Raw genomic sequence first — 21,819 nt, forward strand, 5'->3', positions numbered from 1 at the left:
AAGTTAGTCTTGTGATCAGTGACAGCAGCGGTTTTGGCGAGTCATCTGTCAGCTGATGCCCTGCAGGAATTTTACTGAAGTCAAACTAGAACGAGTTACGGCGAGGAATAACGGAAGCGATACGGTGATTCCATCAGTATAAAGGCGAAAAGAGGCAAGAATTCAGTATTTTAAAGTCAATTTTTAATCAGCTTTAGTCTCTCTCATAAAAACAATATCATTTCGATATGTTGGTGGTTCGACAGATTGGGCAATGTGTTGCTCTTTTTAAATGTTTTGTTTTGTTTTGAAAATTATAACCGGAAATGCTGTGGGTAATTTTGGGTCACTTGGTTTTATTGCGACAACTCGTCAAATTAGATGGATTTCAGCTGTGGACAACTTTAATGTAGGAACAAGGCCACTAACAGGTAAAGAGGACCATATTTGTGATTTCCATGTGGCGTGATGACAGTGAGACTGTACGGGAGCGCGTCACTGGGACTTTAACGCGTTTTAAACACTGCGCATCTACGGCTGGCATCAAGTCGGATGTCTCAGCCTCACGGCCCGTAGTTGTATATTCTTGTTTTTTTTAAATCTACTAATCTGTATCTTGACTAGTCCTCTTGCGAACCTTAACGAGACCCCCATGGCCTCCGCCACCTCCACCCCCGCCGCCTCCGGCAGCCGGTCCAGCCGCTCCGTCAGTCGCCGCAGCACAGCGGCCGGCGGCCTGCCGTCCTCCAGCACCAGCCCGACCTGCATGTCCCGCATCCAGGAGAAAGATGACCTCCGGCACCTCAACGATCGCCTCGCCAACTACATCCAGCGGGTCCAAGAGCTGGAAAGCGAGAGGTCCTTCATGCTCATGCAGCTGGAGGAAAAGGATGAATCCAAGAGCCGGGAGATGGGCAACGTGCGACGGTTGTACGAGGAGGAGCTGGCCGATGTCAGGAAGTCCCTGGATGGTATCGCTGGAGAGAGGGCCCGCCTGCAGATCGACTATGGGAATCTCTGTGAAGAGTACAAGAAACTTCAATCCAGGTAGGAGAATTTACATATTTGTCACTCCATCTCCATTCACCGCTAATGCAGACCAAGGCTAAGACCTGTCTAACATCTTAAAAGTTCCGGAATCATATACTTGATGTTACCCACTAAGGCAACATTGACAGACACATGCAGGAGACTGGTCTGACAGAAAACTTGTTAAGATTGTTGGAGCATGTGGTTATTAAGCTGATCTATCTATCTATCTCTCTGTGTCTCTCAGGAACCAAAAGAAGGAGAGCGATCTGACCAATGCTCTGGTCCAGTTGAGGAAAGCTGAGGCAACTCTAAACTCCAAGGATGCTGAGTACACCAAATTGCTGTCTGAGAACAGGAGACTCAACGAGGACTTTGCTGACCTACAAGGCCAGCTGGATAACGTATGACTTAAAACTAGATTTGAAATGCTAGCATGTATGAGGAGTGCTATACTCCTGATGGGTTACTGTCTTAAAATAGCAGAGCACTGGATAAATGGTGAAGTAGCAGTGCTGTTATGATGGTGGCTCATTCTGAGTGTTACAGACCTATAGTCTACCGATGTGCTTCGCCTCGTTTGGCCTTTGCTTTGTTTTATAGTAGGAAAGTAGACTTGCCTTGTCTTCTGTCAAAGTGTGTTCCTTGAATGGAAAAATGTTGCCCTCCAGAATAGTTTTCACTGACATCCCCTCCACAACTGCCCGTTAGGTTATGGTAAGTTATAGCAGGGACTGTGTTGGAGAAGGGTCGGGTCAGAGGACAAGTGGTTGGTGAAGGTAAAGAGTAACTTGCATACATGACCGTGTAAAAGACCTCAACACAGTACTGACAACTCTACAGGTCTTTAATACAATATGCATCTAGTGTTGTCCATGCATAAATATCTAATGGCAACATTTGGAAGGATCGATATGTTTTGTAGAGATTCATGACTATCATATAATCAGCATAATATTTTGCTACATGACATGTTGTGTTTTTTTGGGAGCTAGAAGTGGCCATGTTTGTATTGGACAAGTGGAACTTGAAAGGAGTAAGGGATGGCCAAGGACCACTCATGGACACTAGTCACGAGCTAGTGACACTGAAGGCTTACACTGCTTTTCAGCTACATAGTTGTGGCTTTAATGCCAACAGCCAAGCAAGGCCAGTTATTTTACCCATGAGGTGCTGTTGATGCGCTCATTGAAGAAATGTGTAAACTGGAAAAACTAATCCATATGACTCACTGACATCTCAGCTCATCATTGGGGTGCTGGGGAAATACCTGAAAGCAGTCCAACTTTGCAGTGCATGTTTGGCATTAGTTTGTAGCGTCATATTTCGGATTTCAGATTCTATTAAAAATGACTTGTGGCCTGTTGCTTTTTTGCTGGTATAGTGAAAACGGCACAACGCAGGTGTTGAAGATCGTTCACTGCCCTCTAGCCAGTGTCGACCAGCTCTGATCTCGCCTGCGTCTCATCCCCACCTCGTTTCACTTCCTACTATTTTTAGGCAGTGGGTCTGTTTTTATCAGAGCATCTCATGTGTCTGGAGCATGAAGTTAGCTTTCCCAAGTTAACGCATGCCTGATATTAATTGTCAGTAAACTGTAAACATGTAGTCTTGTTGCTTTGGGTTGAACTAGAGCAGCAGTTCTCTTTATGCTAAGCTATGGTATTATGTCTATATTTGACATGCATGAGCTTGATGTCCATCAACCCCATTAACTCACTCAGTATAATGTGCATATTTCACAAAATAAATGAAGTATAAAGAGTACATTTTGTAAAGATGCATTGACAGAAATATTAAGTAGCTGTAGTATATACCAGCAGGAAATGTTGAGGAAAGGGTTAAAGAGTTTTTCTTGTAAGGGATGAAAGTCCAGCAAGATCTTAATGCTGTTAATGCTGACTAACTTCAAAACCCCAATAAATCCTTCAAAATGTTCCACATACAGTATGTGTACCAGGAATAAATGTTGTTTATTATGTGTGCTCGTGTGGTCACCAGGTAGAACATGTGCTGGCAGAGGCCAAGAAACAACTGAGCTCTGAGATGTTGAGGAGGATAGACATGGAGAACCAGGTGCAAACACTCAAAGAGCAGCTGGAACTCCAGAGGAACATCAGCGAGCAGGTGACACACACACACATCCTCTCTCAATCTCAACCCAGCTCTCGTCTTTCTGATTGCACTGTGCCACTGCGGTGCCATTTTACATGCCACCGCAAATTGTTCACCATGACTTGATCTTCACAGGAAATCTTGGAGATCCGGAGTCGACATGAAAGCCGCCTAGTGGAGGTGGACTCCGGGCGGCGGAGAGAGTTTGAAAGTAAACTTGCCGAGTCGATTCAGCAGCTGCGCCAGGACCATGAGGCACAGCTGCAACTGTACAAAGAAGAAATAGACAAAACGTTCAGTTCGAAGGTTCAAACACAGAAAAACGTGATATTTTAAAAGCGTGTTTTCATCTCTTTTTGCACTGAATTCTTTTCCGTACTTTAGTTAGAGAACGCCCAGCGGGCTGCACTGGAGAAAAACGACGCTGCATCCGCTACAAAAGATGAATTGGAAACCACCAAGCTCAGAATGGAGACGCTCAGCTCCCAACTCCAGCAGTACCAAAAAGATGTAAGTTCACCATGTCACACAATCTGAAAAGATTTATTAACAAAAATAAGATCCCCATGGTTGAAAACTAGTTGAAATTTATGTGGACTGAAAGAAATCCTCTAACACTGCCAGGAAACTGGTTAAATTCCACGGGGGAAAAAATAGTCCAGTCTGACCCACATGATGAATTGCCAAAGTGTGAAAACTTGGGTGCACTAGGGATCGTGGTGCTTTAGTCACGGTCGTAGACATAACCCAACGCTGACACCCAGAACCAAACAGCAGATGGCAGCAATGTGCCAATGCACTTATATTTCTTAAGAAATTTCAGATTGTCGATAAAATGCTTTTTAAAAGTATAGTTGATTAAATGTAAACATCTTCATTATGTACGTCTCTGCATGAAAATAAAGGGAAAAATCTCTAGTTGCTGTTATTTGTAGGTTATTATGCTTGCTAATGCTAATGTTACTTTTTCAGCCCTCTTGAGATCAGATTGGACTGTATGTGATCCTTGAACTAAAACAAGTTGGATTTGTCCCTTTTTTTTGTGAATATTTTGATATACATTAAAGGAAAAACTTACAATTTATATTAAATTGACCTTTTCGGTTTCTTCCCAAGAGCTAAATACGACTGATTACCACTCTAAATATTAAGCTGCTGCCAACAGCCCCCTTCACTATCTCCAATATTCACTTTATCATCTGAAAAGTTGAGTGAAAAACAGAAACATTGTTTGTTATTTAGTGAGCCTCTGTGGCATTGGTAGACTGATTACGTTTGCTTTGGACAGAGCCATGGCAGCTGTTTCCAGTCCCTGTGCTAGGCTAAGCTAACCAGTAGCTTCTTGTGGGCAGCTCTGCAAGAAAGCAAATCAACAAAATGTCTCAAAGCTAGTCTTTTAAACACAGTTAAGTTCTTTGTATCTGGTGGTCTCCTAGTTTCTCCACACATTATCTATCTATTTTTCTCAGAAAATGGCGTTGGAGGGTCGCTTTCAGGATCTGGAGAGGACTCTGGACAGGGAGCGGGAGGTTTGGCAGCAGAAGTTGAGTCAGAAGGAACAGGAGCTGCTCAACATGAGAAGTCAGATGTACACTCAGTTAGAAGATTACGAGAACTTGCTGGACGTTAAGTTGGCTCTGGACATGGAAATCAATGCCTACAGGAAGATGCTGGAGGTAGAGGAGCAGAGGTACGGCTGTGATCCATGCACATCATGCAAGAGTTGACCGATGGTTCATCCATTTCAGTGTCCACAAACAGAATGGTTTCAGTGCGTTTGGTGCTTTAGTTCTCAGGTGATTTTGTCATTTTTGCGTCAGGCTGCAGTTGTCCCCCAGCCCCTCACAACATGCACCCGTAGCCAGAACACAGGAACACAGCAGCCGCAAGCACAGAGGGAAAAAACGGAAACATGAGGGAGCCTCTGGCAGCTCTCCAGCCTATAAAATGTCCAGTCGTTCAACAGAGCATGGTGCAGTGAGCGTGGCAGAAATCGACATTGATGGAAAATATGTTAAACTGAAGAACAGCTCTGAGACGGTAAGGCTGGAACGCACCAGGAACATGGGCCTCTATAAGTTCTGTTTTTTCTGTTGGGGGTGTTTTAGTAAAAACATGACAATCGATTTAGTGCTTCAGACTAGTCAATTCTTGAAAACCTGCTATGTAATAGACTGGCAGAAAATGGCCCTAGTGACCTCACCAGGGTTATTTCAGCTTTAGCACTTGTGAGTTAGATCATATTCATGACATGCATCCAGATTCTGTCAGTGATGTGAAAGTTAAAACAGTATATGAATATAACGCGGATAAAGAGAAGAGTTTCACTGCATCCTTGACAATATTCTCTCATCAATAGTTCAGGTTTTCATACAATTTGGTCCATTCACCAATAAGCCACAACATTAACATTGACAGGGGAAGTAAATCTCATTGAGATAGGCTTTTGAAACCTACTGTGTTCTGTATCACTTCATTTGTGAGGTGAATTGAACACATGCTGTCAATTGCAAGCAGCAGTTTCCAGATGAACGTAGAAACAAGTTCCTACTTAATTGATGAAGAAACGTCAAAGGGACAACCCACATCTGTTCAGCAAACAACTGACTTTTAATTCTACCAGCGCCTGTTTATTATTAAAGCATATTCAAGCTCCACTTGTATAAAATAACTACTCGTATCCAAAAATATATGGTCCTGATGATATAAACAGATCAATGTACTAATTTAGTTACATTTATTGTGACATGCATAGTCCCTATTAATCAACTGCACAAAGTGCCAGTAAATAGGGCAGCTTTAGCTTTAGGTAGTTTTATTTGAAGTATGAATACTGTGTTCTTCGGGGCATCAATATTCACTGTGTTATTTCTGCTGTCTTCTCTTTTCTGCACTTTCAGGAGCAGCCGTTGGGTGGTTGGGTTGTACGATGGATGTACCCAGATACTGCAGATGTCTCCTTCCACATCCCCTCCCCCTGTGTCCTAGCTGGTGGGCAGACACTAACGGTGAATAGTTTACTCTGTATCACAAACCCATAAGTATTACTGTTTGAGAGTGGGCTCTTAAGATGTGTGTACTGTGTGTGTTCCTGTCAGATCTGGGCAGCAGGTGCAGAGACAGAGGCTGATTCTGGGGACCTCATTCTGCAGGGCCACAGAAGCTGGGGGGCCATTAGTGATGTTAGGGTGATTCTTCTGAACTCCGACCTTGAGGTTAGTGACATTTGTCTTTGTCTGTTGTAACTACAGTCCATCTATATTTTTCTAAGAGGCTTGATCATTTTCTTGAAGACAAATCACTGAAGTAGTGATTATTCTGGGCACTTGCCTGTAAATCTTTGATTTCTGGTCATCTTGCAATAAACGTCACGCAATGTGTTTTCAGGAGGTAGCAGAGCGCAGGGTGTGTTTACAGGGCAGAGGTGACGAAGAAACTGAATTGGAGTTTGATGAAGAATTTGTGGCAGGTAGCGACATTCAGCGCTTTCGGAGACAGGTAAAGATGAAGTACCTATCTAAAACCACAATATGAAGTGTGATGTGCTTTTACAGACAAAAACTCTTCAGTATATGAAATCTAATGTTATTGTTTTCCCTGCCTACACTGAAGCCAAAGAAAAAGAAGTGTTGTTCTGTGTCCTGAATTCAGGCCAGACAGCGTCCTGAATAGTAGGTGAGAAGAGTGTTGCCACCCACTGAGGCTATTCCACCCCGCTTATCTGCTTTTACATGGTGTGCATTGCACAAGATGCATGGCTCGTTTAATACGTGTTGGATTTGCTACTACCTTTATGATTTTAACACATGAATTTCCTTACTTGTGTCCCAAAGCTGTAACCACTACATGCCTTTTTGTCTCAATCAGCTGTTTAACCAGTTTACTAGGATCAAGTGTCCAACTGTCCATGCTTTCCATGGAGCTTGTGTGTTTAATGTAATAGCGAGACTGCACTTATATTGAGTAATTAGGTCAATGGAGCCCATCTGTAGGTCAGTGGACATGAGAGCAGTGACATGGGGATTGATCATTGCAAATGATCAATCCCCATGTCATGTCACTCTCTAAATTTGCGGCTCCTAAAATGAAGTGTACATCTTGAACTGAATCAGATGATTGTGAGAAGTCAATTTATTTTTCTTTCGCACTAAAATAAATATTGCCTCTGTTTAGGCTATATATTCTTGTTCTTGCGTGGGCTTTTGGATGCTAACTGGTGCAATGTAGTTTGGCCTACAGAAAGCTTTTAAATATCAAACTGTCCAGCTTTTAGAAGAGAGGTGTGCTGTTACTTTTCTTTGTAATATCCTTTTAAACTTTTAAAATGTTTCACTTTTTTAAAAAAAATGATGGATTTCAATAGGCAGAATGTTCAAATCCTCTTCAAACCTGCTCCTCTTTTAATTTTCAGCTACAGACCAGGGGCGGAGCTAGACTTCTAAACCAGAGAGGGCCAGAGGGTGGACAAGGCTTTTTAATGCTATATAATGTATGGGTGTTTAAATGTGACCCATATTATGTATGAAAATATTTTCAGCACATATTAAATAACAAAATGGCAAATATTCAAAACACAAAATCCTTTATTGGAATACGGGCTGGGTTTGGAGCCCAAGTCTGTGCAGTGTGGTCCAACAGTGGCACCACACGCTGGATTCGGGTATCACTACTGTTTCTACAGCGTCAAATTTATCAGAAGAAACAGGAAAACGCATTTTCTCCAGGAAATGCACATTTCTAGTTGCCTTTGTATTCTGTTGAACTGCCAGATGTCCACCATCTTGTGGATATTTGTGGCATTGCTGCTCCCATTGTCTGTGTGCATTTTCCCCACACAGGGCACATTATGCTTAACCCTTGTATTAAATGTGTCCAAAACAACACTGCCAGAAAGCAAAAATCCATAAATGTGCATGGCAACGCAAAATTAAAACAATACAGTGTTAAATTCAAGTGGCTAACTCAGATTTCACAGAAAACGGTTCAAAATGGGTCGGTATCTGCTCCTGCGTCTGTGGCCTCATTTCCACTGCTGTAGAGAGATTTATCCAGGTTCCCTGAATCTTACCCTACATATTTGGAAAAACTATTTCAATTATTTGCCGATTCGGGCTTTTGCAGAAAAACACCCCACAGATTTACCTTTTTTTTTCCTTTTTTTTTTTTCACTCGCTTTTTTATACTGGAAAAATCTCTGAGCCCCGAGTTACATTCTGCCCCAGTTCTTTATAACTTCACCAGCATGTGTAGTGCTGCCAGACTAAGTGCCCTGATACTAATTGATTAAATGTGATAACACTGCTGTCTTTTTTTTGTTTGTTTGTTTGTTTTGTTGCCCTCAGGACCTGTCTAAGGAGGCCAGTTGTGCCGTCATGTGATTTTGTCCATCCACTGCTGGCCGTCATCACTATCTGGAAAACCCGGACCAGCTCCGGGCTTCAGAGTACAAATGTCAGCTGCTGTCTGGTTCTGGTGTTTCAACAAACTGACAAACTTCAATAAGACAGTGACATGTTAGTAAAGAGCTCCTATGCCTTAGCACAACCTTAACCTCAGTGTCCCTCACATTGCATTGCTCCAATTGCACATTGTAGGCTTTTCCTTGATTTAGTCTTATTTAAATGTGTTGTGAAATAAAACTGTAACCTAATAAAGTTTTCTAAACTATTATAGTTCAATCTAAAACTCCAAGTATGAATGTCTGTTTGTTTCAATAAGGTTCTCCAAAAAGTGGTTGAGTGTAAGCGAGCAGGTTCGATCCTCAGTAAAATGGAGTACACACTGAACAGTGCTTGAGCCAGATGACGATGATGTGCGATTGTAAAGGGCTGTGAGCAGATTAGCACTATATAAATGTAAGACCATTTCAAAATAAGATGCACATTCAGTTCTACTTGGCAAAATCTGAGTTGTGACAAACCTGATTACTGCATTTTTGTCTTGATGAATCATTTTTTAGGTTGAGTGAAGATTTTTCTGTCTTTACCAACTGTCAGTCTCCTTCACGTTGTGTGTTTGTGTGTGTGTACCAGCTACACAGAACATTCCTAGAACACACACAAAAGCCGCATTATGTTACTAAATGCCAAAGTAAGATGTCATGTTGTCATTGTACCAGCTAAACATTAGGTCAGCGTGGTGACGATAGCATGTGGCTCAAAGGTCCGTACAGCCTCAGACTGTGGTGTCTTGTTTCTAACGCTGGTAAATGATGAAGGACCTTCTGCTTTGGGTTCTGTATATAACAGGATACAGTTCTAGGTCTGAGCAAGATTAGGGGAGAAAGGGTGTAAAATAAACTAAATAGACATCCAATATTGGATTGAAGGAATCTGAGAATGTCTGAAATGCCTATTAAATAAAAATCTTAAATTCCCAGTTACTAGACTGGACCAAAATTTAGTTAGGCAGTGAATAGATTTTCTTTTACTACTTCCTTTTTCAGTTATTATTCATAGAAATAACCTAAAAACATTGTAGGTAACTGTCGTATTTATTCAGTATATAACAGGAACAGGAACAAGTATCACTGTCTTTGGCTCAGATGTTGCTCTTCTTTGTTGGTCCCTGTTTTAGCATTGCAGCTGGAATGAAACCCTGAGATGACATTGTTACTGAGGGCTCTAAAAAAAAATGAGAAAGCGCACCATTGCGAAAATGACTGGTGTCAGTTTTCATCTAAGTTAGACATTTTGCTCTGTTGTTCCACACGGGTTGAAACCGAAGGACCAGGAGCTGATGAAACAGTCTTCAGCCTCGGCTCTTGAAGGAGTCCACGCCATGCAAGCGTCTTGAATTATGTTGTCTTCTTTCTTTATGATTGTGGTACTGTAGTCTACACTACTACAGACTCCTTGTTGGTGGCTTTGCCAAGAGTGCATTTGGACAGGATTTGTTGGTTTAGAGTGGTTTGGCCTGGCTGAGGAAGTTGCAGTCTCACTTTCTGGTCAGTCTTCTTCCACATTTTGTACAGATGCACATGGTAGCGCACAGACACCTGGCAAACGAATAACCAAAAGTCAAACACATAACAATGTCTCCTCACCAACCTTCTATACTGACAGTAGGTCATGTAACGTAAACTCCTTATGTAGAAAAAAAGCCAGTAAGTCCACCGTGACATTAGATTATTTTATGAAAATACTGTTCTTATGAATCTGTATGTTTGAGTTTTCATTTTGGCTGATAGTATAAGGACTTATAAAACAGGAAAAGCAAAAGCTACAATTGATTAAATATGTTAGCCAAAGATTTATTTAAACTTTTACACTGATCAGTCATAACATTATGACCACCTCCCTAATATTGTGTAGCTCTCCCTTGTGCCTCCAGTTGAGGGTGCTGAGGGCGTCCTGTGGTGTGTGGCAACACGATGTTAGTGGGAGCCTTTGGGCCCTATGCACTGTGGATCATCCCATTGATACATTGTGCTTTTTCTAGTTTGCAGTGTCACAAGATGATCAGTGTTGTTTACTTCACCTGTCTGTGGTTTTAATGTTGTGGTTGATCAGTAACAGTACCAAATCAAATGACAGCATAATGAGAAAGTAAATGTTATTCCATGGATCTACAGGTCTTCTGTTAAAACACTCCTTAAAACACTGTTACCCACCCAAAAGGGTTCTAGGTTCAACCTTGCTGATTGGCTTTGGTCTTTCTAGGTGGGTTTTCTCTGGGTACCCTGTCTTCCTCCCACAGGCCACAGATGTGCTTATCAGGTTGTTAGTTGTTAGGTGATTGGTTGTTTGGTTCTGTCTATAATGTACTCCATATGTACTCTGTGTCTATCCTGTCAGATGGATGTTCAGGTTTAACATATGATTAATTGTTACTTGGTTACAATGAAGGTTGGGGAGCTTGAATTAAGTGTAATATGTTGGCTGAAAGGGCAGTATTGGTTCCAAACTTACCACAGTCCAGAAAACATATATGGTGAAAAGGGCCAGCGTGAGGACCAGGAGCCCCAGTGCCTCCATGCCATTGGTGTAGTAGAGGTCCATGGCTCCTTGAACACACAGCCACCCTGATAAGCTGGCTAGGGGCGTGATGAAGAGGAAACATGCTGCATCACCACAGAGTGTCCTCCTCTGCTGCTGCATGGATGGAGAACATAACCACTGGGAGAGGAAGAGGGGGAATGAGGCCTGATTGACAGCATATCGTAAAAGACAACATCAGAATGGTGTGCATGCTGGGGGCGAGATGATTATAATGGTCATAATGTGGAAAAATACACGCTAAAAATTCTCTTGGAACTGGAATGTACAGTGTGTGGATATACAGATATAGGTAAGTTTGTATGCTTTTTATCTATTTAATGGGTGATATTGTTAGAATGAATATGAAATCAATCCTTGTACATGATGACAACATGGGAGAAAGCACATGTGAATAAAAAACCTTCATCTTGTTGCATCTCTGAGTTTGAATGACTTGTATGACATATAATTTATACCCTGTGACTATGCCAGACTCCTGCATCATTGCTTTACTTGCATGAGAAATGTCATGCAAGGTCCCAACCAAGTGAGACCAACTGAAATCCAAAGCAGGTAAAGACCAGAGATTCTGTGGGAGTACACTGAGTGTGCGGGGCCTGCTCTGGCGATGAGAGATGAATAACACCTACACATCACAAATGTAACGTATTGCACCTGTGTTTCTGAGCACGAGTGCAGAGCTGCCCGACATGGCAGAGAACAGAGATTACAGGCCACGACCACATGTGCAACTGGACAGAAGGAGACACGGACACACTTTCCTTCACTGTCGCAGCGTAGAGTAGCAGGCGAGGGAAACATCATCTAATCTGGCTCTCAGGCTAAGTGGCTTTAGCAGTACTCGTGGTCCAGCTGACAGCAGCGTGTTCTTTAACGTGAAGGCAACAACCTGCAGAGAAGCACCTCCCACTCACTGTGACATCAGCTGTTTCATTCACTTAAAACAGGGGGACTTCATTATTTCTGTCTTATATTCTCTTCTACTAGCTCTGTTGCAGTTATAGTTTTGCTGAAGTACAAAACAGTAAAAACATACAAGTACCTGAAACTCAGCAAAAACGCTGACAACACTGTACAACGAGCCAAGAGAATATATTTGTTAGGAAAATTCAACTCTTTTGACGTCAACAGACCTAATTTACCTTTTATAAAACTTCTGTTGAGTCTTCTCAATACTTTGTTTTTATATGCTGGTTTAATGGACTGTGCTCAAAAATCACCTGAAGGTCTGAAGGAGTGGGTTGGTTCAGACAGGGGACAGAATATTATCCCAATTTGTAATCAAGCCCTCAGGAGGGCTGTGTTATGTGCCGGTACAGAAATCAAACCGCTACGCAAATTCTTTTATCCTTTCCACCATGAGGCTGCTAAATGCACATATGCAGAGTGAGCCTTGAATTATTTAACCTGCATCTTGCCCCACTGTGCCGTGAATGGCTGTGGTCACTGTTGATATAACGACTGATGATGCTAGACTGTGGATGTTAATTCTGTGTACTATTTATCTCTTTTATAGTGTATTTTGTTGTGTTTTTTTGCGGACAGGTTGACTACAAAATGAATTGCCTCCCTAGGACTAATAACGATAACATAATCTGAATCTGAATGTGAATCTGATTTGATTTTACACTATTTGTGTATATTTATTCTATTTAAGTTGACCGTCTAAAATCAATATTCCTCTTTTAGTGCTGCTTGGTTTGTCACCAGTCAAGCATGAGAAAATCAGAAATTCACTTTAGTGGTAATGAGAACAGAGTGCTGAGCAGCAGTAGGTTAATGAGCATCAGAAATTACAGTGTTGTGTACTGCAAGGGCCTACCTCAGTAAGAGGCTTTGGCAGGCGCTCCAGTGCGAACTGGTGGTGGCAGAGCTCACAGTGGCCGCTGTTGGAGGCGGTGAGCCACTGCTCCAAGCAGGTCCGGTGCACCATGGCCAGGGTACCGGAGCACTCACACGGGGAGAGAAGCTCCCCCGAGGTTTGGTCTTCATGGCAGATCCGACAGAATGGCTCCTCACTGCACAAACTGACACACAAAATAACATTAGTTATTTAATAAGAATTGCCACAAGGCATCAGGACTTATTTTGGCTGGCACATTTTGCACAGGATCATTTTTTTCATTGGTTTAACTTAATTTATTTTTTATATATTATTGAGTAATTATTTTCTTCTTGTAAACATTTCATGTATACACTGATCAAGCCTCCTTTGTGCCTCCAAAACAGTTGTTTCTCATCAGAGAATGGACATGGTCCTTCTGAGGGTGTCCTGTGGTGTCTGGTAACAGAATATTGTTAGTGGGGGTCTTTGGGTCCTATGGGTTGAGGGGAGGGGCAGATCAGGCTTGTTCCAGTGCATCCCACATGCATTTTAACAGTATGGGATGTAGTGAATTTGGAGGCCAGGTCAACTATGTTTTAAATTATACGAATCCTGACCTAAACAGAAACACACTGCACATTTCAATAAAATTATCTAGTTTACCATCTTCATACCAACCATTAGCCTGGAAGATGATTTGTTTTTATTCATTTTCTTTATGTAGTTCTCAACTTTAAGGCCCAGAAATGAAAAACCTCTGAGACATGGGGATAATTCAGCATGTACCACAGTATAAATCTACTGTATCAACATCTAAAAAATGTGAGATTAAATCCCAATTCAAAACTTCTAATAGTTATAGAGGAACAGAGTACATGTGTGTACTGCATACATTCTCAGACAGAAGCCTTATAAATGTTTCCATTGGTATTTTGACCTGGATGGTGGAAACAGATCTGTAGAACTAATATTACAAGTGTGTGATTGTTGTTTTTCATCTACTAAAACATTTATGTTACCTTTTTGTGACTGCTGCACATTCCTTAGTGGGCATTTCTATGTGATAGCTGTTGAGCTCTTCCTCTTGCCCATGTTCAGACATTAATGTGACCTCCCCCACAGGACTGGACACCCACAGACTCCTGGGATCCTCTGCTGTCATAACTGCTATATACGGGGCCAGTCGGATATATATGTTATCAGATGTTATTAAATTATAATATATTACATGTGATATTATAAAAATGACAGATCGGTAATGTAATACACTTTTTAGTTAAATGTGACATGACTTTGCAAAACAAGTTAAAACAATAAATGAATTGTTCATTTATGAGAATTGAATAACATTCTGTGTTCTGTCTGCTCTTATTTGTTTTCAGTAGTTAAAATAATTGAAAAATAACTTAAATAAAAACTCCAGATAATACTAACTATATGACAGAATACACACGTGAATACTTCAGGGAATCAAATGCAGTGAACAGACAACAAATATTATAGGCAACCATATGTGGTAACATTGTAGTGCATGTAGTCAAAGCCAGGTACTCTGTAGATTTCACTTTATCTTTCTGCCAAACATTATGATTCTGATAGCCAAATGATTATATCAGTGTCTTACCTGTGGGGGTATGTATCTTGAGTCAGCCTGTGATTATCCTAGCTTAGCATAAGGACTGGAGCCAGAGGCGAACAGGCATTCTGATCAGTCCCAACACAACAAATAGGGTGAGTTAGATTATTTCTTGACAAAACCTTGTTTATTCACCAGGCACTAGGTACTGCCTCCCCTTCCCCTAAGGACATGTTTACAGATACAAGCTTTAATCTAAACCACAGGTTTTAGTATTAGCCGTTGATTACACATTTATGAAAAAATATCAGCTTGATTAAAACAAGGATCAGTACATCTGGTAGTTCAATCATGTTATTGAGACCCTAACGCTGTACTCATCAATACTGATTCCTTCTTTGGTCTCATTCAACTACAAAAACATTGTTGCTATGAATGGGCAAAATCAATTAATGCAGCTTTACAGTCTTTTTTCTTAAATCACATGTAATGGTCTATCAGTGTATAGTATTCATCTGTCTCCAAAAAAAAGTCGGTTTAATTTTTTGTGTTTCTACTACAGTAAACTGCTTCATGCCTGCTTGTTTCAACACGCAGCCTGCATCCACTGAAACAGTTTGGCCGTATTCTGGCTCACTCTAAGATGTGCAGACATGGCTCAGGTCAACACACAGCTGACCTTGTTCAGACTGATAACACACGCACAATCAGGGGCACGTGAAACACAACGTTGACCAGTTGAAGTATCAAGTCAATCACATGTAGTGGAGCTAAGGACAGCTAAATCAATATGTTTTAAACAACATGTTCAACAAAGTAACAACACAATCCTTAACAGCATTCTTACCGCAAGCTCGATCTCCGCCAGCAGCCTGTAGCAGTGTGAGCTCCCATACCATGAACAGCAGCCCTTTCCCTCTCTGTTTATCAGAGAGTCGCTGCATGGAAGCTTCTCTTCCTAAAGCCTGCCTGCAGATTAGCATGGCTGACGGACAGTGGTGAGAATAGAGAGGGATTAGACGGAAGGAAAGTAAGGGCCGGGCCAGACAAATAGAAATCACATCAGAGTGAGTTACACCACGCAGGAGCACCACCTCACCATATCCCCCTTAATCCTGTTAGGAGGCTACCAGGCAGGCAGCACAGTGAGCCATTTACTGGCCTCATGGTAATGTAGGCACTGCAGATGAGGAGGGACAGGAGGCCGAGTTGTTGCTGTTGTGTCTAGTTTTGGAAAGGGGCGCTCTAATTATGGGGGAGACATTTGGAATGCTGAAATAGAAACAAAGCATATTAAAATCCCCTAAAACTGAATTAATTTAATGTCCTTGGTTGAAATGCTTTGACCCTGTGATTGCTTGGAATGTGCTTGGAATGTCTCAAACTATTGATGCAAGTGTTCCTCCTTGATAAATTGATTGAATAGCACCAGTGGTTCAGGATAGAAATGTAAATGGTGTTAATTACTGCTACAGTAGAATTTTGCTCATACCTTTTTAGGGCATGTTGTCCTTGTATGTAGATAAGGTTTGCATTTATGAGACTACAGTTTAACTTCTTAAGTATCAATGTAAGACTAAAAATAAAGAGTAAGAGTAAAAATTTACTCCCACTGCTAAAAGTAATTAATTTAATTTATTTTTTTTAATTTTTTTTATCGTGAACCACCTACATGAATCATACAGTCGTGTTTGTATCATGTACGTATGTTGCTGATTTCTTCTTTATAAACAGGTTTTATTTTAATTTTTATTCAGATTCAGACTCGTTATCAGAACATATACTGTACATACAGGGCTAGCAGAAAACTTGCTGTTTTATCGTCTGCTCATTTTGTTATATAGATGTTTTTTGTTAACTTTATATTCAAATATTTGTACATATTTCCTCATATATTACTGGACTCTGGACTCACCATGTGCAATCATTTCTGTGCAATATATATATATATATATATATTATTGTGTGTATTCTTACTATAATTGTCTACTTACTCTTACTTATTCTCATTGCCTACATTGCTCTTTGTTCTGAACACTGGTACACTGTGAGTAGAAGCTGCTGTAATGAAAAGTAATTTCTCCCTGTGAACAATAAAGTTTGCTATTATCTTATATTAACATATGTGAAATAAACCGTAATTAATAACAATAATAATTAATAAGGTGCTGCCAAGTGTAAGTGTAAGGAGTGTAAGCAAGTGTTAGTGAGAAGTTAACGTCATTCATGTGAAGCCTGTAAATCTCATGTTCAGTATAGAATATAGAGATAGGGATGAAATAACATTCACCAGATTGAAAAATAAAATAAATGAAAAACAGCATTCTGATGTTGGTGGCTAAGTCTAGCATTTTGATTTTCAGCTGTTGCGGCAGTGCTTCACTATTGATAATAACACATTGATGTGTGTCGTCTAGATGATGAAAGTGTTTTAAAGCAAAGACACATTCCGTTCACATCCAACCCAGCAGAACCTCTAAAACGCCCCGGCATAGACCCTACACCTATGACCAAAGGTCCCTTCAAATTTTAAATTTGTCGCGCAGAATAATTTAAGATATTGAGTCAAAAGACAATCTTCAAATGAATATCCTCTGTCTAAGTGAAATAAGCATTGTGCTCAGTACACTGTGCAACACAGTGAAACAGAAAAACATTTCAGTACCAGACAGTGTAAGGGTTAAAGGAGGTGTCCCATTCATATTTATTGTAAAAAGAGAAAGAGGAGGACTGTCACGGGCAGAGCACCGGTGCTTTTCTTTCTCCCTCTTTTCACTCTAATCCTGTCTGCCTTTCACTCTCAGACTGCTCCTGAACAAAGCGCAGGGGGAAAGCACGGCATTGAGAATTCCTTCGTGAACAGCGTGAGAGGTTGGATAAACCTACCTCAGACATACATGCATGCAGAGGGCCTCCTCACACTGCTCTGGAGAGAGGCTCTTTCCTGTGCTCAACGTGGCCTGTGTGTGTGCTGCTTGGATGCTGTCTCTGGCTGCGGCTCTGGATCAGCTGATGTTGTGTCTGGGCTTTAGTCAAGGTCTATTTGAGATCAGTGGAAGCGTCTGCCCCCTCCTCAGTATGTATTGTGTTAAATGGGACTGGGGCCCTCACTAATCCTGCTCAGGGCAGGAGCGAGGGGCCACTCGCCAGTCTATCGATCGCTGGTTCCATCAGGTCCCATAACAGCCATTAAAAGATGTTAATCCACTGTTTACTTCAGTCTGGATCGATAGGAGACAATAGCACTGTAGGAGACTGTCTGGATCACGTTTTACCTGCACTCTGTCTGTCACCATCATGATTAATATACTGCTACACCTGCTCCCAGTAGGTACCATTGAATAAAAGAAGGCTTCAGTACGCTTTGATTAAAGTCTTGGTTGTGGCAAATGTTAAAAGCATATATTGCTGTTCTGAATGTCCACACTGAGAAGGGAGAAGCTTGCCTTTACCCAGTTTATCTCCAATTCCAGTATGGTTTATGCTGGTCTATGAGTATATTGTGTTTATATGAAACTACTTTGATAGACTAAAAGCGGCCATGTAACTCTGTCCTTGGCAGGTGGTATCGATAACTGAAGGATTCACATTCACAGTGATTTAAAATAAAACACAGTTGCTTAAAAACATCCAGTAATAAAGCATAACTCACTCACTGGATTTTATGCTTAAACTTATATTCATCACTGAAAAACTATCACCTCTATTATAGGAGGTGGAGATAAAGAAATCAACAAAGTGGTAAATGGTAAATGGTCTTATTTTTATATAGTGTCTTTCTACCCATTCGTGCTTGCTGGGAGCAACAGGGGGTTTGGTGTCTTGCTCAAGGACACTTCAGCATGTGCACCCACTGAGTCAGAGCTCTGTGTTTAAGTGAGGCCGCTTTTGTGAACAATAAAAAGGAAAACCTCACAAATACACTTTCACACACACCTCTAAAGCTGATCTGTTAGTTTGGGAAAAGTTGTATCAGATGATGTGAAATGATCCAAGAACCATTTCATTTGAAGCACACTGAGTTAAAAGATTTACAAACTATCCTGTTTGAGTGTTCGTGTCATAAATAGAACGTGGACAGACGCCTGAGACAAGGACTCAGAAGAGTTTGCCAAGATTGTTTGAAGTAAAGAAACAGGTCACTAAGTGTTTTATCTGGAGGACAAAATGATTTAATGCTAGGAGCCCTTTCAAGGGTCTGTTTTTAAAACAAAGATAAGGAGGATCAAGCCATGCTCGATCCATTCCATGCTCAACTTTGGACAGTCTTATTGTCACCAGTCTCAGTGTTTATGTCTTACTTGCTGCTCTGCTGTGCATCCTGACAGACACCACCTTTTTTTGTAACAGCAGGACAGGTGTTTTTGAGAGTCTGTCAGTTGGCATGCTCTTCTGAGCTGGTCATCATTTAAAATGTGCCTCTCCATTAATGGAAGAGCCCATTAGGTTTCAGAGGACTAATCTGTGAAGAATGCTATATCAGTCTGCACTATCAGCAGGTCCTCCAGTAGAGGAAGGGTGATGTCTCTTGGTTTTAAAATGGATCCTAAGGACAAGAGAGAAGTGAGCGTGCCAAGTGACTCATGTCAAGTGGACATCCTTATCTCTGAAAGATGGGTGTCTCCCTCCTGCAATGGCTCCACTGTTCCACTCCAAGGCAGCCAGGCAGGGCAGGCAAACATTTAGAGAGGAAGCCCACTGCAGGCTTCAGTATTTGGAAGAGTATGGCTATGATATGAAGAACAGTCAGAGGAACTGCAAAACAAGGTTTTGTAGAATTAAAAAGAAGGGCAGGGTGGCTTAGTATCAGCTGGGTGGTAGTTCAGAAGGAGGAGAGGTGGATCAGTCCCAAGCAGACTGCTCTATTCAAGGCAGTTTGTCCCTCCTCGAGGCAGCCGGCAGCCACAGGCCACCATGACGGAGTGGACTCTGCTCAAACGTCTCCTGGATGCTGTCCACCAGCATTCCACCATGATCGGACGTCTGTGGCTCACGGTCATGGTCATCTTCCGGCTGCTCATTGTCGCTGTGGCAACCGAGGACGTGTACACCGACGAGCAGGAGATGTTTGTGTGCAACACGCTACAGCCGGGATGTTCCACCGTCTGCTACGACGCATTCGCTCCCATCTCACAACCTCGCTTCTGGGTCTTCCACATCATCAGTGTCTCCACGCCATCGCTTTGTTTCATCATCTACACGTGGCACAACCTGTCCAAGCTGCCGCATAACGCTGCCCTGAGACTGGGGCAAGGACCTGGGGAAATCTCAGGGCAGGGAGGCCGAGACGTACGGCAAGACGGCGGACAAGAAGCATACAATCAGAGCTGTGACTCTGACAGCTGCTCCATCCACTCCCATAAGCATCTAGGCCACAGCCTGGCAGATGTGATGGACCAAAGCCTCCAGAGAAGAGACACCAACAACATAGTGTCCTTCAGCCAGACCCGAGCCTGCGCCTTCAGGGAGGGAAATACAGAGGGTCACATAGTCTCTGGAGGGGTCCTGTCCAAATGTTATGTCTTCCATGTGTGTTTACGGGCTATCCTTGAGGTGGGGTTTGTCTTGGCTCAATGGAAATTGTTCGGCTTCCAGGTGCCCGTCCATTTCTTATGTACCTCGTACCCCTGCAGCCAGCCAGTGGACTGCTACATCTCCAGACCCACAGAGAAGACCATATTCCTTCTCTTCATGTTTTGTGTGGGAGTTTTTTGCATACTGCTTAACCTGCTAGAGCTTAACCACCTGGGCTGGAAGAAGATCCGTCAGGTGGTGAAGCTGAGAGAGAGAGTGTCCTGGGGAGGCTGTCCAGGTCTGGAGGGGGGCTATGAAACCTTCCCTCCAGACAGCCCCTCTCTCATATCTTCTCTTGGCTTCAGGGAAGTGACCAGCACCACATCACTGCCCACTTTTGACTTGGTGGTCGGTCACCAGCCTGACTGGAGCTGTACTATGAAATGTGCCAAGATGAGGGAGCCTGAGGACGCCAGAAAGACTAGACAGGAGCAATCAAAGAGACTGGAGACCCACAAAGGAGAGAGGCAGCCTTTGAAGAGTAAGAGGGAGATCAGAGGGTCCAAGCAGAGGAGCATTGAGGTCTGGATATAGCCTACCATTATAGAAAAGCATCTTACTGCCTTTTATCTTGACCCATGAATTTCAATTCAGAATTTCTAGAGTACACAGAAATTGATTCACCCAAAATAATAATAATAAAAATAATAACGGTCTTAGTCAGCCTTAAAGGACCTCAACAGGAAGTAAAAATAATCATCGCATATGAGTGACAAATGAAAACTCCACTGAAGGAGATTAACTGAACCGCTCAAATATGTGACTTAAGTTTGAAACCTCTGTGTAGAAAAACAGCAGTACTCTGTTATTTTGTTGTTACTTTGTGATTCTGGTGAATAAATCTTGTATTTTAACACAAACGACTTAAAATCATTCAGACTACATTCTGACTTTTGTTCCTTAATAAAATATATATATATATATATAAATTACTTGCAGCGTTGCTATAGGACAAAATCTTAACAGGACTAACGTGAAAACTCATATCGGAATTAAGATACTAAAATGCTCATGCCAATAAATATTGCTTTGCATGTTGAGTCATAAAGCTTAGACGAAATATGTTGATGCTTTGAAGTATTTTCACAATGCAGCGGGTCAGTGAGTGTTGAAGCACTGTGTAAATATCCTATGAGACACAGGTGGAAGAGTGTGAGGGTTGGCAAGGGTTGAAGCCTTAACCAAAAAAAAATAAAAAATGTGTAATCCTAAACTCACACCACATGTTGCATGGCTTGTTTTATTTGTTGTATTTGACTTGCTGTCAGATGGGTGCATTTATTGTTTGCAGTACTGAGAGAGGCAAAAATTAGAGACTCAAATTAATAATAGGTGACTATTATTAGTTCCGCACAAAATAAGAAAAATGTTTCACAATAGAGATATGAAACATCTTTGTAGTACATTACATGAGTCTTAATGGATCTTGTAGGGTCCACACTAGGAACCAAAAATTGAAGGTAAATTATATAACCATAGGTATGTAGATGTCATGCACATAAATGAGATAAACTGCAGCAATCTCCTGTTGAGAGGTCCAACACGTACACTGGGTGGGAATCATAAGGTCACGCTCACATGTGGAAATATGCTGAAGATAGAAACGAACAAACCCAAACTGACACTTAATTAGAAACAACCCATTGTCTAAACGTCAGCGTGTGCTGTTTGTCCAAGCCCAAAATATGAAAACAAACCACAACAACATGGACATGGCAGGT

General features: G+C 41.7%; 3 protein-coding genes across 5 annotated transcripts; 2 read left to right on the top strand and 1 right to left on the bottom strand.

Moving 5' to 3' along the window:
• Positions 1-291: 291 nt before the first annotated feature.
• On the top strand, positions 292-8,808 carry lmnl3 (lamin L3). Of its 3 annotated transcripts, none has more exons than XM_047581675.1 (12): positions 292-410; positions 604-1,026; positions 1,256-1,412; positions 3,010-3,135; positions 3,259-3,429; positions 3,508-3,633; positions 4,593-4,813; positions 4,944-5,163; positions 6,024-6,131; positions 6,222-6,338; positions 6,511-6,621; positions 8,466-8,808. In XM_047581675.1, exons 2-12 carry the CDS (start codon positions 632-634, stop codon positions 8,499-8,501), a joined length of 1,788 nt encoding a protein of 595 aa, XP_047437631.1. In that variant the 5' UTR covers positions 292-410; positions 604-631; the 3' UTR covers positions 8,502-8,808. The 3 variants fall into 3 exon arrangements, with proteins under 3 accessions (XP_047437631.1, XP_047437632.1, XP_047437630.1); XM_047581676.1 differs by lacking the exon at positions 292-410 and adding an exon at positions 6,736-6,798 and having other exon boundaries at positions 417-1,026; XM_047581674.1 differs by lacking the exon at positions 292-410 and having other exon boundaries at positions 417-1,026.
• zgc:158785 (uncharacterized protein LOC791214 homolog) lies at positions 7,689-15,510 on the bottom strand. Its single transcript, XM_047581677.1, has 6 exons — positions 15,372-15,510; positions 14,573-14,652; positions 13,968-14,115; positions 12,946-13,150; positions 11,034-11,240; positions 7,689-10,120 (listed from the first exon to the last, which is right to left on the bottom strand). The coding sequence occupies exons 3-6, from the start codon at positions 14,108-14,110 to the stop codon at positions 9,959-9,961; spliced, it is 717 nt and encodes a 238-aa protein (XP_047437633.1). The 5' UTR covers positions 14,111-14,115; positions 14,573-14,652; positions 15,372-15,510; the 3' UTR covers positions 7,689-9,958.
• Positions 15,511-19,206: 3,696 nt separating this feature from the next.
• Positions 19,207-20,972, top strand: gjd6 (gap junction protein delta 6). The gene has a single exon (XM_047581081.1). The coding sequence runs from the start codon at positions 19,439-19,441 to the stop codon at positions 20,630-20,632; it is 1,194 nt and encodes a 397-aa protein (XP_047437037.1). The 5' UTR covers positions 19,207-19,438; the 3' UTR covers positions 20,633-20,972.
• Positions 20,973-21,819: the final 847 nt, after the last annotated feature.

Source organism: Mugil cephalus, chromosome 3 (genome assembly GCF_022458985.1).
Source record: "Mugil cephalus isolate CIBA_MC_2020 chromosome 3, CIBA_Mcephalus_1.1, whole genome shotgun sequence".
Lineage (NCBI taxonomy): Eukaryota > Metazoa > Chordata > Actinopteri > Mugiliformes > Mugilidae > Mugil > Mugil cephalus.

What these genes read in the sequence shown, in the direction of transcription:
- gjd6 (XM_047581081.1), top strand. Translation starts at nt 19,439, where the DNA reads ATGACGGAGTGGACTCTGCTCAAACGTCTCCTGGATGCTGTCCACCAG.
- zgc:158785 (XM_047581677.1), bottom strand. Translation starts at nt 14,110, where the DNA reads ATGACAGCAGAGGATCCCAGGAGTCTGTGGGTGTCCAGTCCTGTGGGG. An exon ending in TGTGCAGCAGTCACAAAAAG is followed by an intron (nt 13,151 to 13,967) that starts GTAACATAAATG and finishes TTTGTGTGTCAG; the next exon opens with TTTGTGCAGTGAGGAGCCAT. An exon ending in TGCCAAAGCCTCTTACTGAG is followed by an intron (nt 11,241 to 12,945) that starts GTAGGCCCTTGC and finishes TTCCTCTCCCAG; the next exon opens with TGGTTATGTTCTCCATCCAT.
- lmnl3 (XM_047581675.1), top strand. Translation starts at nt 632, where the DNA reads ATGGCCTCCGCCACCTCCACCCCCGCCGCCTCCGGCAGCCGGTCCAGC. An exon ending in ACAAAACGTTCAGTTCGAAG is followed by an intron (nt 3,430 to 3,507) that starts GTTCAAACACAG and finishes TCCGTACTTTAG; the next exon opens with TTAGAGAACGCCCAGCGGGC. An exon ending in TTCAGCGCTTTCGGAGACAG is followed by an intron (nt 6,622 to 8,465) that starts GTAAAGATGAAG and finishes TGTTGCCCTCAG; the next exon opens with GACCTGTCTAAGGAGGCCAG.